This window comes from Scylla paramamosain, chromosome 6, assembly GCF_035594125.1.
Source record: "Scylla paramamosain isolate STU-SP2022 chromosome 6, ASM3559412v1, whole genome shotgun sequence".
NCBI lineage: Eukaryota > Metazoa > Arthropoda > Malacostraca > Decapoda > Portunidae > Scylla > Scylla paramamosain.
The window spans coordinates 10,110,170-10,125,064 of NC_087156.1; the positions used below are offsets into that span (position 1 = coordinate 10,110,170).

At 38.9% G+C, this 14,895-nt stretch overlaps 1 protein-coding gene across 9 annotated transcripts in view; it reads left to right on the top strand.

Annotated features, from left to right (window-relative positions):
* Nucleotides 1–482: 482 nt before the first annotated feature.
* LOC135101297 (circumsporozoite protein-like) overlaps nt 483–14,895 on the top strand; it is a 189,251-nt gene continuing 174,838 nt past the window's right edge. For 2 of the 9 annotated variants that reach the window (XM_064005035.1, XM_064005037.1), the window contains exon 1: nt 485–652. In XM_064005035.1, coding sequence (XP_063861105.1) covers nt 548–652 — 105 coding nt within the window. In that variant the 5' untranslated portion in view covers nt 485–547. Of the gene's footprint in view, nt 653–14,895 lie in introns of all 9 variants that reach the window. The other 7 variants (XM_064005036.1, XM_064005040.1, XM_064005042.1 and 4 more) reach the window with 6 other exon arrangements.

The following is a 14,895-nucleotide window of genomic DNA, read 5'->3' on the forward strand; positions in this document are numbered from 1 at the left end:
AAGAGTGTTATTCCTGAGTTTCAGTATTTTGCTATCTAAGAAACTTATCCATATACACGAGTTTTTGCGTTTTTTGCCTTGTGGTTCTTGTGAAACTATAAAACACTCATTATACAAGATTCTCGTAATGTCCTTTTCTATCTAAATATAGAGTGCTTTCTATCCATTTTCGCCTTTTTTTGTAGATAAGAAGCTCAAAAACACTGAATATATACCTTTTTTGGTAATGTTATTCTACTTCTTCATATTCGTTGGTTTGCATCCGTTTTAGCGTTTTTCTACGTAAAACACTGAAAAGACACTTTTTCAGTAACTTTTTTTGATGGATCCGAAAAAAAAACTAAAATTAAATTTTTTTCATAATTTTCTTTTTTCACATAATTTTCCTGAATTTTGCCAGAATTTTGGCATCTTGGTATAGAGAGAGAGAGAGAGAGAGTCCTTGGTAGTAGTAATATACTGTAAAATGAATTGAAATCCCGCATGATCCTCTATTCAAAACTCGCGCCCTCCAGGCCATCAAGCAAGAAGCGACAGTGTGACAGTGATGAGTGGTGTAGTGTGGATGTGTGCGTCCGTCAATCTTTCGTACCTACGGCTTTCCGTGAGGCGGCTGGAGCAGGAAATCGCCGAGCCGTGCTGCAGAGGTGAGGTGAGTACACTCCTGGCCAGGGTGAGGACGAGGCAGTGACGTGTGCAGTGTGCTGTGCTGCGGAAATCAAGGGATGCGGCGGGAGGGTCAGGCTGTCATGGCGGTAGCCTCTCGTGGTCTTGGGTACTGTATGACCAGGACACAAAGCTTCATATCCCATATCGTAGTTGCCGTGGGTTGATATGCACGATGGAAACGTGGAATGTAACTTGTGATGATCAGTGAAGCTTTCATGGAGATACTACTACCATGACTGAAAATTAGGGAACTAGGATTACCCGGTCAGCTCTCTCTCTCTCTCTCTCTCTCTCTCTCTCTCTCTCTCTCTCTCTCTCTCTCTCTCTCTCTGGAAGCTTATTTGCGCTCACTTTCCTGATGGACTGAGTTTGAATGACCTTAGTGAGGGCAGTCACAGATAATAGTGATGATGAGCCGGGGCTCCACACAGTTCATGGAGGGTAAAACGCGTATTTATGGTCAGGCACTCCATGCACCCATGCCGTCCTGGTGCGCCCTCCCTGTCTGCTGGGTTGTGGGCACGTGTGTGTGTGTGTGTGTGTGTGTGTGTGTGAAAGTTTCATTAGAGTACTTGTAAGTGTAGTGCATAGATTCCGTTTGGTGCAAAGAGCAAGATTTTCGAATTGGAATGATCGTGGCTCATTGCGACTCACGTGCAGAATACTGCGTGACGAGACGAAGCTGCTGATAGTTACTTGTGTTGCAGCTTTTGTTTTTGTATCACATCTTATTCTGTTTTTATTACGTTCTTCTTCCTTAAGCAGTTAACTTCTTCTTGTTTACGTCCAAAAATCGAAAATTCAAGCCCCAGCTTTTAAGCATAATTTATAATGATGAACAGAATGTATTAAATTCTTTTATCCAGAACCTTTCAGATCAAGATATTGATTGACAGCTGCCAGGTACATTTATTTAAAAAAATTTTTATTTTTATTTTTAGTAGTTTTAATAGTTAAATAATAAATGACTTGAGGATATAATATTAACGTTTTACTGTTAAATAATAAATGACTTGAGGATATAATATTAACGTTTTACTTATATTAATAGTATAACAGCAGGTATTCTGAAATGTTAACAAGTATGTGCTGCTTATAAAACATGAAAAACAGTACAACACACACTAGGTGTGTAACACAAGGCAGAAAATAAAACCAAGGCCTTGCCATGAAAGACAGCAGCATTCATAAGAGGCATTTTTTTTCCCACACCTGCACAAACATTTGGCAACATCAAGGTGTTTATCACTTATGCCTTATAAGACAGAACACATGGTTAGTTGAATTAAGAGATCACACAAAAGTCATCACTATCTTATAGCATACATATATAGTATACAGCAGCACCAAGAGACATTGCAATGTAAGAACATAAGAAATAAGGGAAGCTGCAAGAAGCGACCAGGCTTACATGTGGCAGTCCCTGTATGAAATATACCTACCTATTTCCACCTATCATCCCCATCCATAAACCCGTTTAATCTTATCTTAAAGTTCTCTAATGTCTTGGCACTAACAACATGATTACTGAATCTGTTCCACTCATCTTCCGCTCTTTTTTTTTTTTTTTGAGAACCAATTTCTTCCTATCTCTCTTAAACCTAAATTTTTCAAGCTTGAACCTGTTATTTCTTATTCTATCCTGGCTGCTAATCCTAAGAATTTTGCTTACATACCCCTTGTTACAACCCTTGTACCACTTAAAGACTTCTATCAAGTCCCTTTTTAACCTACATCTCTCTAAAGAATGTAAATTTAACAGCTTCAATCTTGCTTCATAAGGAATACTCCTCATCCCCTGTATCCTTTTAGTCATTCTCCTCTGTACTTATTCTAATAGACTTATATCTTTCCTGTAATGTGGGGACCAGAACTGCACAGCATAGTCTAGATGAGGTCTGACCAGCGTCAAATATAACTTTAATATTATTTCGGGCCTTCTACTTTTAACACTCCTAAAAATGAATCCTAATACCCTGTTTGCCCTGTTTTTGGCCTCTATGCATTGCTTTCCTAGACGGAGTTCAGAGCTAACTATAACTCCTAAATCTTTTTTTGTACCCTGAACCTACCAGAGTTTCGTTATTTATTGTGTAGCTACTGTGTGGGTTTCCTCTACCTACACTAAGTACTTTGCATTTGTTGATATTAAACTGCATTTGCCATTTGTCTGTCCATACATTCATCCTATCTAAATCTGCCTGCAAGGTGATGGCATTCGAAACTGACCTAATTAATCTACTTATCTTTGTGTCATCCGCAAATTTACTAACATCACTAATTCCACTATCCAAGTCATTGATATATATTAAAAACAACAGTGGCCCTAATACTGATCCCTGTGGCACCCCACTAATTACGTTATCCCATTCGGATTTAGAGCTGTTTATTGTAACTCTTTGTCGCCTGTCGCTTAGCCATGGCCTTAGCCAGCCTAACACCTTCCCATCTATCCTGTGTGCCCCAACCTTTCTCAGTACCCTCTGATGAGGTACCTTGTCAAAAGCTTTACTAAAGTCCAGATATAAGATATTATAACTATCACCATTATCTACTGCGTCATACACTTTAGTGTAAAAACTTAACAAGTTTGTCAGGCGAGACTTCCCCTTCATGAATCCATGCTGTGACTGATTTATCAAATTATGTTTGTCTAAATGCTCCCTAATGTTCCTTGTTATTATTGACTCCAATATTTTACCTACAACAGAAGTTAAGCTGACAGGTCTATAATTGGATGCTAAAGTTTTATCTCCTTTCTTAAAGATGGGTACTACATTAGCCTGCCTCCACATTACTGGTACCTCACCTGACTCAAGTGATTTCCTAAAGACAGAAACTAATGGCTCACTAATAAACTCTTTACATTCCTTAAGTACTCTGGGATATATTTCATCTGGTCCTGGTATCTTGAGCTTTTTTAGCCTATCTCCTGTTCCACAGTCTCCTTAGTTATGGAAATATCTGTCAGCTTCTCATTCTCATCTGCTGGAAACATCTGTTCACTATTTGGCATATCCTGCATGTTTTCCTGGGTGTAGACAGTTAGAAAATACTCATTCAGAATTTTACTAATCTCCTTCCCAGACCTAACCAGCTCCCCATCTACCTAGCTGTATTTACCTAGTTGTGAAATACAGGACAAGAGCCACACTAGGCTCGTGCTGTCCCATCTCCATATCGACTTTTATCTAGATTTTCTTTAAATTTATGAATTGTCTTTGCACACAGTCTCATCCTTAAGTTCATTCAACACCATTATACTTCTGTGTGGGAAGCTGTGTTTCTTGATGTCTCTTCTGCAAACACTCCTTTTCAATTTCCTTCCATGTCCTCTTGTGTCTCTCATATCTGGTATCATGAGATCTTCTCTGTCCAAGTTTTCCATTCCTTCCAATATTCTATATATTGCTATCAAATCACCTCTTTCCCTCCTTTTTTCTAGTGTAGTCAGGCCCAATCTCTTCAATCTTTCCTCATAATTATACTCTCTTAAGGTTGCAGGGATTTTAGTTGCAGCTCTCTGGATTCTTTCTTTCTTGTTTTTCAAACTTGGCAACCACACTGATGCTGCGTACTCCAATCTCGGACGTATCATCTTTGTTATCTTTTTTTTTTATCATATCTTCATCAATATAAGAGAATGCTATCTTGATGTTTCTCAGCAGATTTTATGTTTCTCCTATAATTTTATTTATGTGCTTCCAAATGATAAATTATCAGTAATAATTACTCCTAGGTCTTTTTCTTCTGATTTTATAGAGATTTCCTCATTCCCTAAGTAACAGTTGCCAACTGGTCTTCTCACACTTTTCCCAAACCTCATCACACTACATTTTTTAGCATTAAACTCCATGTTCCACCTCAATGACCATTCATTAACCTTAATGAAGTCCTCTTCATTTGTTACTTTTCTCATAATCTTAGCGTCATCAGCAAAAAGGTTCATGTAACTTTCTACACCTTCTGTCATATCATTTACATAAACTGTGAACATAATAGGTGCAAGTACTGAACCTTGTGGGACTCCACTTTATTACTGTTCTCCAGTTCTACCTGCTGCCTTTAATTACTGTCCTCATTTCTCTGTTCGTCAAAAAGTCAGTCATCCACTTTAACAGCGATCCAGCGAGTCCTCCAATTTTTTTCCAATTTCCATATTAGTCTTCTGTGCGGAACTTTATCAAATGCTTTTCTCAAATCTAAGTATATGCAGTCGAGCCATCCATGTCTCTCTTGCACTATATCTATTACTATTGAGTAGAAACTTTAATCAAATTTGTAACACAAGATCTTCCTTTTCTGAAGCCAAACTGTGTCTCTGTTATCACTTTGTTGTCTTCTAGATATTTCACCCATCTGTTCTTGATAATCTTTTCACAATTCTTTGCCACCACACTTGTGAGTGATACAGGTCTATAATTTAATGGATCTTCTTTACTTCCGGTCTTGTGAATTGGGGTAATACCCCCCCCCCCCCGTTTCCAAACTATGGGTACTCTACCTTTTACCAGGGTGGTGCTAATTATATTGTGCAGCACTGAGACTAATTGTGAGCTACACTCTTTTAAAATCCAACTTGATACACACCATCAGGACCCATTGCTTTCCTTACATCCAGGTCTTCCAACATAATCTTTGCTTCTTCTACTGATGTTTTAATCTCCTTTAGGTTGGTCCCTTTTTCTAATGTTGTCTTCTCACCTCTGAAATCATTTCCTTTAGTAAACACAGAGTGGAAGTATCTGTTCATCTACCTCCTCTGGGTCATCCACTGTCTCTTCTTCAGCTTTTTCCATGCTTATTTCATCCTAACTCTTTAATTTTCCATTGATGAATTTATAAAATAATTTTGGTTGGTCTTTACATTTCTCCACAACATTGTTTTCAAAATTTTTCTGATCATCTCTGTGAGTTTTGACATTCGTTCCTCTTCCTTATCTTTTTTCACTCTTCCTTATGTAATTGTTCCACAGGTCCAGTCTCTTGTTTTTCTTACACTTGTTCCATGCCTTTTCTCTCCAATCTAGCTGTCGCACATCTCCTGTTGTACCAATCCTTTTTGAAAAGGTTCTCTGTTGATCTTTTGGGTACCCATTTCTCTACTCCTTTATCATAAATACCCAGGAAAGCTGTCTACTTTTCCTCTATGTCCTTTTGAATAACCATGTTCCAATTCACTTCACTGAAATACTTCCTAAGTTGTCCAAGGTTAGTCTTGCTGTAGTTTAGCCATTCTCTTGTGTGGTCTTCTTTCCTTATACTGAGGTTATCATCCATAACTGTGAACTGAATCAGCACATGATCACTTTTTCTTATTGGGTTTATGTATTTAAGGTCTTCTACTATTTCTTGTTCCTTGGTGAAAATTAGATTGAGCCTTGAAGGTGCTTCATTTCTCCTAAATCCTGTGTCATCTGTAACCCATTGTGTCAGGACATTTTCAATAGCCAGGTCTAGTAGCTTGTTCCCCCATGATGACTCACTGCCTTCTGTGGTCCAGTTCTCCCAAGATATCTCTTTACAGTTAAAGTCCCCCATCAGGATTATATCATCATTTTCCTCAAGCAGCTCTGTCAAACATGTCCTTGTGTCCTCAAGCATTTTCTTATATTCATCCTCTCTCCAAGAGTTGGAAGGGGGGGAACACAAGTCACCACAACGTTATGGTATCTTCCAATATTCTGTCTTAAGCTTATTTTCAATACTTCTGCCTCCTCCATCACATATGTGACAGATTCCACTAGTAAATTCTTCCTAACTAGAAGCATCACACCTCTTCGCTGTTTATTCCTTCTATTTCTCATCCAGAGGTTGTATTTTCCTTCACCAATATTTAGTATATCCCCTTCACTTGCCAGTTTAGGTTCAACGATTCCCATGATGTCCGGTTTTTCCTCTTTTAAATAGTCTTCTAGTTTCAACACTGCTGACATTAGTCCATTTATGTTTATGTATGCTACTTTTAGTCTTCCCCTGCCCCTATTTGCTGCCTTTAATGGACCTATAGTATCCTCATTCTTCATCCAGTATACCTGATAAAATCCCTTGGGGTCTGTCTTCACCTGGCTGGCTTCCTTTAATTCATAATTGCCCTTAGCTTTCCTCGTTAATCTCCTGACTATTCAAACTAATTCATTATATTGTGGCCTTAAAACCTCTTCACCTGTCCTTAATCTCTTATATATACTTCTCTTCCGTTCTATATAATGTTTTAACCTAGCATTCATCAATTTAGTCATTTTTCTGTGATCTTATTGCTCTATACAGGATGTTTGCTAGCTGTCCTGTATGCAGTTTGTCTGTGAAATATTTATACAACTCATCTAAATTTACTTCACTTAATCCCCTCATCTTGGCCCCTTCCATCCTCTCCACTCCCTCATCTACTCACCTTGACCTCACTTCTCCCATTTCAGCATGACCTGACCCTTCAACATACTCACACCTATCTCCCTCTCTCTCTCTCTCCTCGGTCCCTTCCGGACACATCTTCCCTCCTCTTGTCCTACACCCTCACATCTCACCTCACCTCTCTCATCCTGCCTTATCTCTCTCAACTCCGTCCCGGTCCTGACCTCACCCTCCATCCATTGCCAGTCAACTCCTTGGAGGTACCTTTTTAATTCCTCAAAATCTGCTCTCCTAAAGTCAGGTGTTTTTCTAGTGTTTTTGCTTTTAAAAGTGTCTTCCCATTTTAATTTGTACCTAATTTCCCAATGGTCACTGTTGCCTAGCTGTCCACCAACCTCTATCTCCATGACTGCCTCCTCCCTGTTAGTAAGAATTAAATCTAGAATATTGTTCCCCCTTGTGGGTTCTATGACTACTTGTTTTAAAAAAGATTATCCTGAATTACCTTTAGAAATTCCTCTGCTTCCTTGTCACCCACCATCAGGCTCCAGTTGATATTCCTAAAATTAAAATCTCCTGTCACACATATCTGACTGTGCCTTCCTGCTCTGTTTATTACCTGCCGCAGTGAGGTGTTAATTTCCTTTGTACTGTTTGGTGGCCTGTACACTACTCCCAGTACTACTGACTGTGATCCTTCCTTAATATCTACCCATATCAACTCTGTTTTGAATTTACATCAGGAGGTAACGGAGTCAGCATAGCAAGGCTACACCACCTAACAGAGAACGCAAAGACTTCCATATCAGAACAAATGACATGGCAACTCAATACTGCTTACAACAACAGCCACAACAACAACAGCAACAACAACAACAACAACAACAACAACAACGACAACAACATTGAAGTAAAGATATACAGTGGGCATATGGCAGCTAAAGATATAGTGTTAATAACATGTAGCTAACCAAAGAAAATTTCAGAGAAGAGAAGCATTTGTCACCACAAAGTAAACATGCAGAATTTAAATAATTCCTGCATATGCTGTAACAAACAGCACAAAACCTGATGAAATGCTACATTACATGAAAAAAATAAGAGGACTGATATCAAATGTTACTGTAAGATATATCTAAAATTACAGATATTGTGAGAAAATACATTATGATAGATATCTTATATATATATGAATAATGCATCATGATAAAATGAAGAAAACATTATATGCAGGAGAAAATACAGCATCCTGAGCTTGGACATGGGACATGCAATGAGACAGTAGGACAAGAGCAGAATAGTTTGCAAGAATACAGTGAAAAGAAAAATAAAAACCCTTAGAAAGGAATTTTGTGCACACATCTGTGTACTGTATGCAAATTTCCTATTCAACTTTTCATATTTACTTCTTCTTTCTATTTCCTATTTAGGGACATAAAATACTCCAAGTCTGATTAAAGTAAAGCTTTTGGTTAGTAGCTGAAACACATGCAGAAGCAACACAAACTTATGACAGGTAAAGAAAATACACTTTTTTCCTCATTGGGGAATGAAAAGGCCACCTAAATCACAAATCTAATCTGCCTCACTGCTGCTGTCTAACTGATGGCTGGTATCTGACAAAATATCCTTGTCATGTGACATTCATGAGGCTCAAAAATCTTCTTCAGGCACAGTCAGTTACATGGAAAAGATTATGAGCTAGAAGTAGCTGATGCCATCACTATATCTTCACATTTAGAGTCAGGAACAGAAGTCAATGGGTAATCCAAGTCTTAATCTTGTCAAGGAAGTGTGGTTCATCCAATTAATAACTAAGGTAAGGGAACTGAACAAAGACCAGTCGTGCCACAGCACCTGAAGTGCTGTCTTGTTAGAGTGTGTGAATGGCAGTTTCCATAATGTTCTTGCATTCCTTGCAAATTTTACAAGATTTAGCAATAAACATCATTAAAATGAAGAGTAACTAAACTATTTCAATAATGAAAAGGATCTATGCACCTGATATATATACCTATACTGCAATAAGGACAGCTTTTTGTCCCAGTAAGCCTACCACAGAATGTGTCTATTCTGTTCATTACTTGAAAATCCTACACATGTTGATTTTACTAGTTAGGAGCAAGTCTCATATTTTAGCTGATGATCATTCAAAATTCAGCATTTAATTATATTACCCTGCATGTACTTTACTTTTCTCCTTCAAAACAGTGTTACTGAGTCTCATCAAAAGCTTCGGTGAATTGTACGAGAAACGGATCCATTCGCCATTGACGGCAAACATGCCAAGATTCTAAGAGAAGAACATTGTATTCCCTCTTGGTCAGAGAAAGAAAAAAAAAGTGCAGTTACTCTAGTATCAATGTCTTAAACCTAATGAACGTGTCATCACACTCTGCGTAATATCAGTCTTTCCCAGATAAAAGGAATATCCTAAAAAAAACATTTCCATTTTTCATTAGTTCTCTAATCACAAAAATAAAAAAAAATAAAAAAAAATGCATGGTTTCCAATTTTCAAACTTTTGTCTTGTTCACCAATATCCTTGCCTCCAACAATAGAATCAGAAACCTGGTCAAAATTAAACAAATCTTTGATGGTACTCATTACATAAGATATACTGCCTTAAAGTAACTTCCTTTATAGGACTGCCAGAGTTTGTTGCTCCTGCTAACAAAATGTTTCTCATTGAGAAATGCAGTGCATGCTGTAATCCTCTTAGGACTGTGATAATATACTGCTACAGCAAGCTGCCTCCTCTGCTTCCTCCTCCTCCTCCACTGTCTCACTAATCAAAGCATATCACTGATGTCCTTTGAAAAATTACAGCATCTTGGGAGGCAGAAAATCTGCTGGTCTTTGCATCAATTGCTGTGGTATTGTGCTGGTCTTCCTTCCAGATTGCTGGACTGTCTTGTGTGGTGTGGATGGTGTCCCTGTAAATATGGAAATATGGAATATGTTTGCATACTTTGTATTATTATTATTAACATACTAGTATATGCATTTATTTTCTTGAATAATGCTATTACCTCTGTTAGTAACAGAATAGGTTAACAGCTTTTCTGTTTCTATCTCACCTCTGCCATCTTAAACTTTTCCTATACCCACAACAACTGTCCTCTTCAAGTGATTAACAGCAATTATAAACCTTATATACAGTCATTATTCCCACCACATCTTTTCCTTGCCAAAAACATCTTATAATACTTGTTCACATTGCTCATCACAGTTAACATGCTTGACTCAGATGAGCCAGTTGTGTCTCCTTTCCTGCTGTAAGCCACTTTACCGCAATACAGTCTGTAAAAAGAACCATTTTGTTAACTAGAAAGCAAAGATTGGACAAAATAAAGTTATAAATATTGTGAAATATTAGCATATAAAGAAATGTATGATTGCGTATGGACAAATGGTGAAAGAAGATAGGACTTGTTAGTAGTGGAGGCAGAAGTTGATTTATTATATTCTCTTTATTCATATATTCATATTTATATTCATATTCATATTCATATTCAAATTACTGTTTATTTTTGTTTATTTATTCATTTTTTTGGGGGGGAGAAAAATAACCCCATGATTTCTTCCTATCTGTTTTTAATTTTAGCCTGATAAATTTAGATTTGAAGAGAGGGAGTGGTTCTCAAACAGTGGTAGATGACAGGAGTAGGCTCTGTAATTAGGTTGTTTGTACAGAGTCAACAGGGAGCTTGAAAAGAAGATTAGACAGATTTATGGATGGGGATGATAGGTGGAAATAGGTAGATATATTTTATACATGGAATGCTATGTGTAGCCCTGATGGCTTCTTGCAGATTCCCTTTTTTTCTTACTTTCTTAGAAAATGGGTTAGATAATAGTGAAAATTATGAGACTGCTGAATGTTATCTGCTAGCAAATATGTATATACTGAAATGAAAGCTCATCATGTAATGTAATATAGTACATACAGTGTATAGGTTCAGTATGGTTGTGAATGTTATTAATCAATATTTAGGATCTGTTGTTTATGATGTTTATGACATCATGAATGTCATTTAACCACATTTACCACAACTAAATTAAACATTACCAGTTATAACACAGTTGTGTAGTCACAGAAATGCTGCGGTACGTGCCTGAAGTTTGTTTATCTGCAGGAATTGGAGCTTCATTGTTCAGCAGATGTGTTGTGCTGCTGGTATGCTTGAACTCAAAATTTTCCATGTGGACAGACTGCTTGTGCTCCACACATAGCTTTCCCAAGACTTGGAGCCATTGCAATCACCTGGAATCATATTTAATTAAACTGGTAAATTCTTAATTAAATTCTGAAAATATAATGAAAATATTTTCTATAAGATAAAGAAACAATGAAAACTTGGTTCATATTCATATTTCAAGAAGCAGTAAGGGAAAAGAATTTGCAACCAGACAGATGCCCAGAAATAGTTTTACCCACTCATAGGTTATGTTGGGGTACACACATATATATTGACACCAGCTCCCACATACCAGGTTTGCTTATTCATGTAATGCCAATCATACATAGTCAAGGAGGAGGCAGTAGACACCTGCCGAAACGATAATTACTCCCAGTGAGGTCTAAAGCACTGTTCAGGGGGTGCTGTGAACTTATCATTAAACCCAGCTGTGACCTCACTGAACGTTTCCCTTTGTGTCTCACAAGACAAGGGGGAAGTCACAGCTTGCCCTCTAAAGACAAATCTCTTTCTCCACACAAAACTACAAGCACCTAATAACACACACACCCTTCACTCAAATATTTCAAAATGATTATGGCGACTCCTACACCAGCCTTGGAGTCCCCATCTAGGGAGGGGACCATAAATGTCCCCAGGTCGGACTGCCTTTCTGTTGACAACCCTAAGTATCTTGACACCCCCCCTCAACTTTTTCTTCATTAACTTTTGCAATATTCGCGGTCTAAGATCTAATTTTCAATCTGTAGAACACCACCTCTCCTCTTCTAAACCTCATCTTCTTTTCCTCACTGAAACTCAGGTGTCTGAGGCAACTGACAGTACCCCCTTTTCTGTTCCCTCCTACTTTCTCTATCCTCATTTTCGATCCAAAGCTGGATACTGCGTTTATGTGCGCAATGACTTAACCTGCTCTCGTGCCCACGCTCTTGAATCTTCCGAGTTTTCCACCATCTAGCTATGACTACAGAGTCACTCTCATACTAAATTTATCTGTGCTGTATACCTCTCACCTAACTCCTCTGACTATAAGAAATTCTTTGACTACATAACTTACAAAGTGGAGCACATTCTGACCCTCTTCCCTTTTGCAGAGATCTCCATTCTTGGAGACTTCAATGTTCACCACCAGCTTTGGCTTTCCTCTCCCTTCACTGACCATCCTGGTGAACTAGCCTACAACTTTGCTATCCTCCATGACCTAGAGCAATTGGTGCAACACCCTACTCGTATTCCTGACCGTCTTGGAGATACGTCCAACATTCTTGACCTTTTCCTGACCTCTAATCCTTCTGCTTATGCTGTCACCCTTTCTTCTCTGTTGGGCTCCTCCGATCACAATCTCATATCTTTATCTTGTCCTATCACTCCAATCCCTCCTCAGGATCTCCCTAAGCAAAGGTGCCTCTGGCATTTTGCCTCTGCTAGTTGGGGGGACCTGAGGAGGTATTTTGCTGATTTTCCTTGGAATGACTACTGCTTCCGTGTCAGAGACCCGTCTTTGTGTCCTGAGCATGTGGCATGTGGCATGGAGGCGTACATTCCTCTTTCTTTTTCTCGACCTAAACCTTCCAAACCTTGGTTTAACACAGCTTGTTCTCGTGCTATACATGATAGAGAGGTGGCCCACAAAAGGTACTTAAGGATTCCATCACCAGAATCTCATGCACTTTATATTTCTGTCTGGAACCATGCCAAGTCTGTTCTCCAACTAACGAAAAACTCCTTCATTAACAGAAAGTGTCAAAACCTTTCAAGATCTAACTCCCCTCGTGACTTCTGGCATCTAGCCAAAAATATCTCAAATAACTTTGCTTCTTCTTCTTCTCCCCCTTTATTTCAACCAGATGGCACCACTGCTATCACATCTATTTCTAAAGCTGAACTCTTCGCTCAAACCTTTGCTAAAAACTGTACCTTGGACGATTCTGTGCTTGTTCCTCCCTCTCCTCCACCCTCTGACTACTTCATGCTTCCTATTAAAATTCTTCGCAATGATGTTTTCCATGCCCTTGTTGGCATAAACCCTCGGAAGGCTTATGGACCTGATGGGGTCCCTCCTATTGTTCTCCGAAACTGTGCCTCCGTGCTTGCACCTTGCCTAGTCAAACTCTTTCAGCTCTGTCTGTCAACATTTATCTTTCCTTCTTGCTGGAAGTTTGCCTACATTCAGCCTGTTCCTAAAAAGGGTGACCGTTCTAATCCCTCAAACTACCGTCCTATTGCTTTAATTTCCTGCCTATCTAAAGTTTTTGAATCTATCCTCAACAGGAAGATTCTTAAACATCTATCACTTCACAACCTTCTATCTGATCGTCAGTATGGGTTCCATCAAGGCCGCTCTACTGGTGATCTTCTGGCTTTCCTTAGTGAGTCTTGGTCATCCTTTTTCAGAGATTTTGGTGAAACTTTTGCTGTTGCTTTGGACATATCAAAAGCTTTTGATAGAGTCTGGCACAAAGCTTTGACTTCCAAACTACCCTCCTACGGTTTCTATCCTTGTCTCTGTAACTTTATCTCGAGTTTCCTTTCTGACCGTTCTATTGCTGCTGTGGTAGACGGTCACTGTTCTCCTAGATCTATTAACAGTGCTGTTCCTCAGGGTTCTGTCCCGTCACCCACTCTCTTCTTATTATTCATTAATGATCTTCTAAAACTAAACTTCTTGTCCTATCCACTCCTATGCTGATGATACCACCCTGCACATTTCCACATCTTTTCTTAGACGTCCAACCCTTCAGAAAGTAAACATTTCACGGAGGGAAGCCACAAAATACTTGACTTCTGATCTTTTTAAAATTTCTGATTGGGGCAGAGCAAGCTTGGTATTGTTTAATGCCTCAAAAATTCAATTCCTCCATCCATGAACTTGACACAACTTTCCAGACAACTATCCCCTCTTCTTCAATGACACTCAACTGTCCCCCTCTTCTACACTGAACATCCTCGGTCTGTCCTTTACTTATAATCTGAACTGGAAACTTCACATCTCATCTCTAGCTAAAACAGCTTCTATGAAGTTAGGTGTTCTGAGACGTCTCCGCCAGTTTTTCTCACCCTCCCCAGCTGCTTACTCTGTACAAGGGCCTTATCCGTCCATGTATGGAGTATGCTTCACATGTCTTGGGGGGTTTCACTCATATTGCTCTTCTAGACAGGGTGGAATCAAAAGCTTTTCGTCTCATCAACTTCTCTCCTCTAACCGACTGTCTTCAGCCTCTCTCTCATCACCGCGATGTTGCATCTCTAGTTGTTATTTTCATGCTAACTGCTCTTTTGATCTTGCTAACTGCATGCCTCCCCTCCTCCCGCGGCCTGCTGCACAAGACTTTCTTCTTTCTCTCACCCCTATTCTGTCCACCTCTCTAACGCAAGAGTTAACCAGTATTTTCAATTATTCATCCCTTTCTCTGGTAAACTCTGGAACTCCCTGCCTGCTTCTGTATTTCCACCTTCCTATGACTTGAATTCCTTCAAGAGGGAGGTTTCAAGACACTTATCCTTCAATTATTGATTACCGCTTTGGACTCTTTAATGGAACTGGCATTTCAGTGGGCATTTTTTTGTTATTGGGTTTTTGTTGCCCTTGGTCAGTGTCCCTCCTACATAAAAAAAAAAAAAAAAAATACAACACGAATTAATATACACATGGTACTTCCATCCTGCCTCA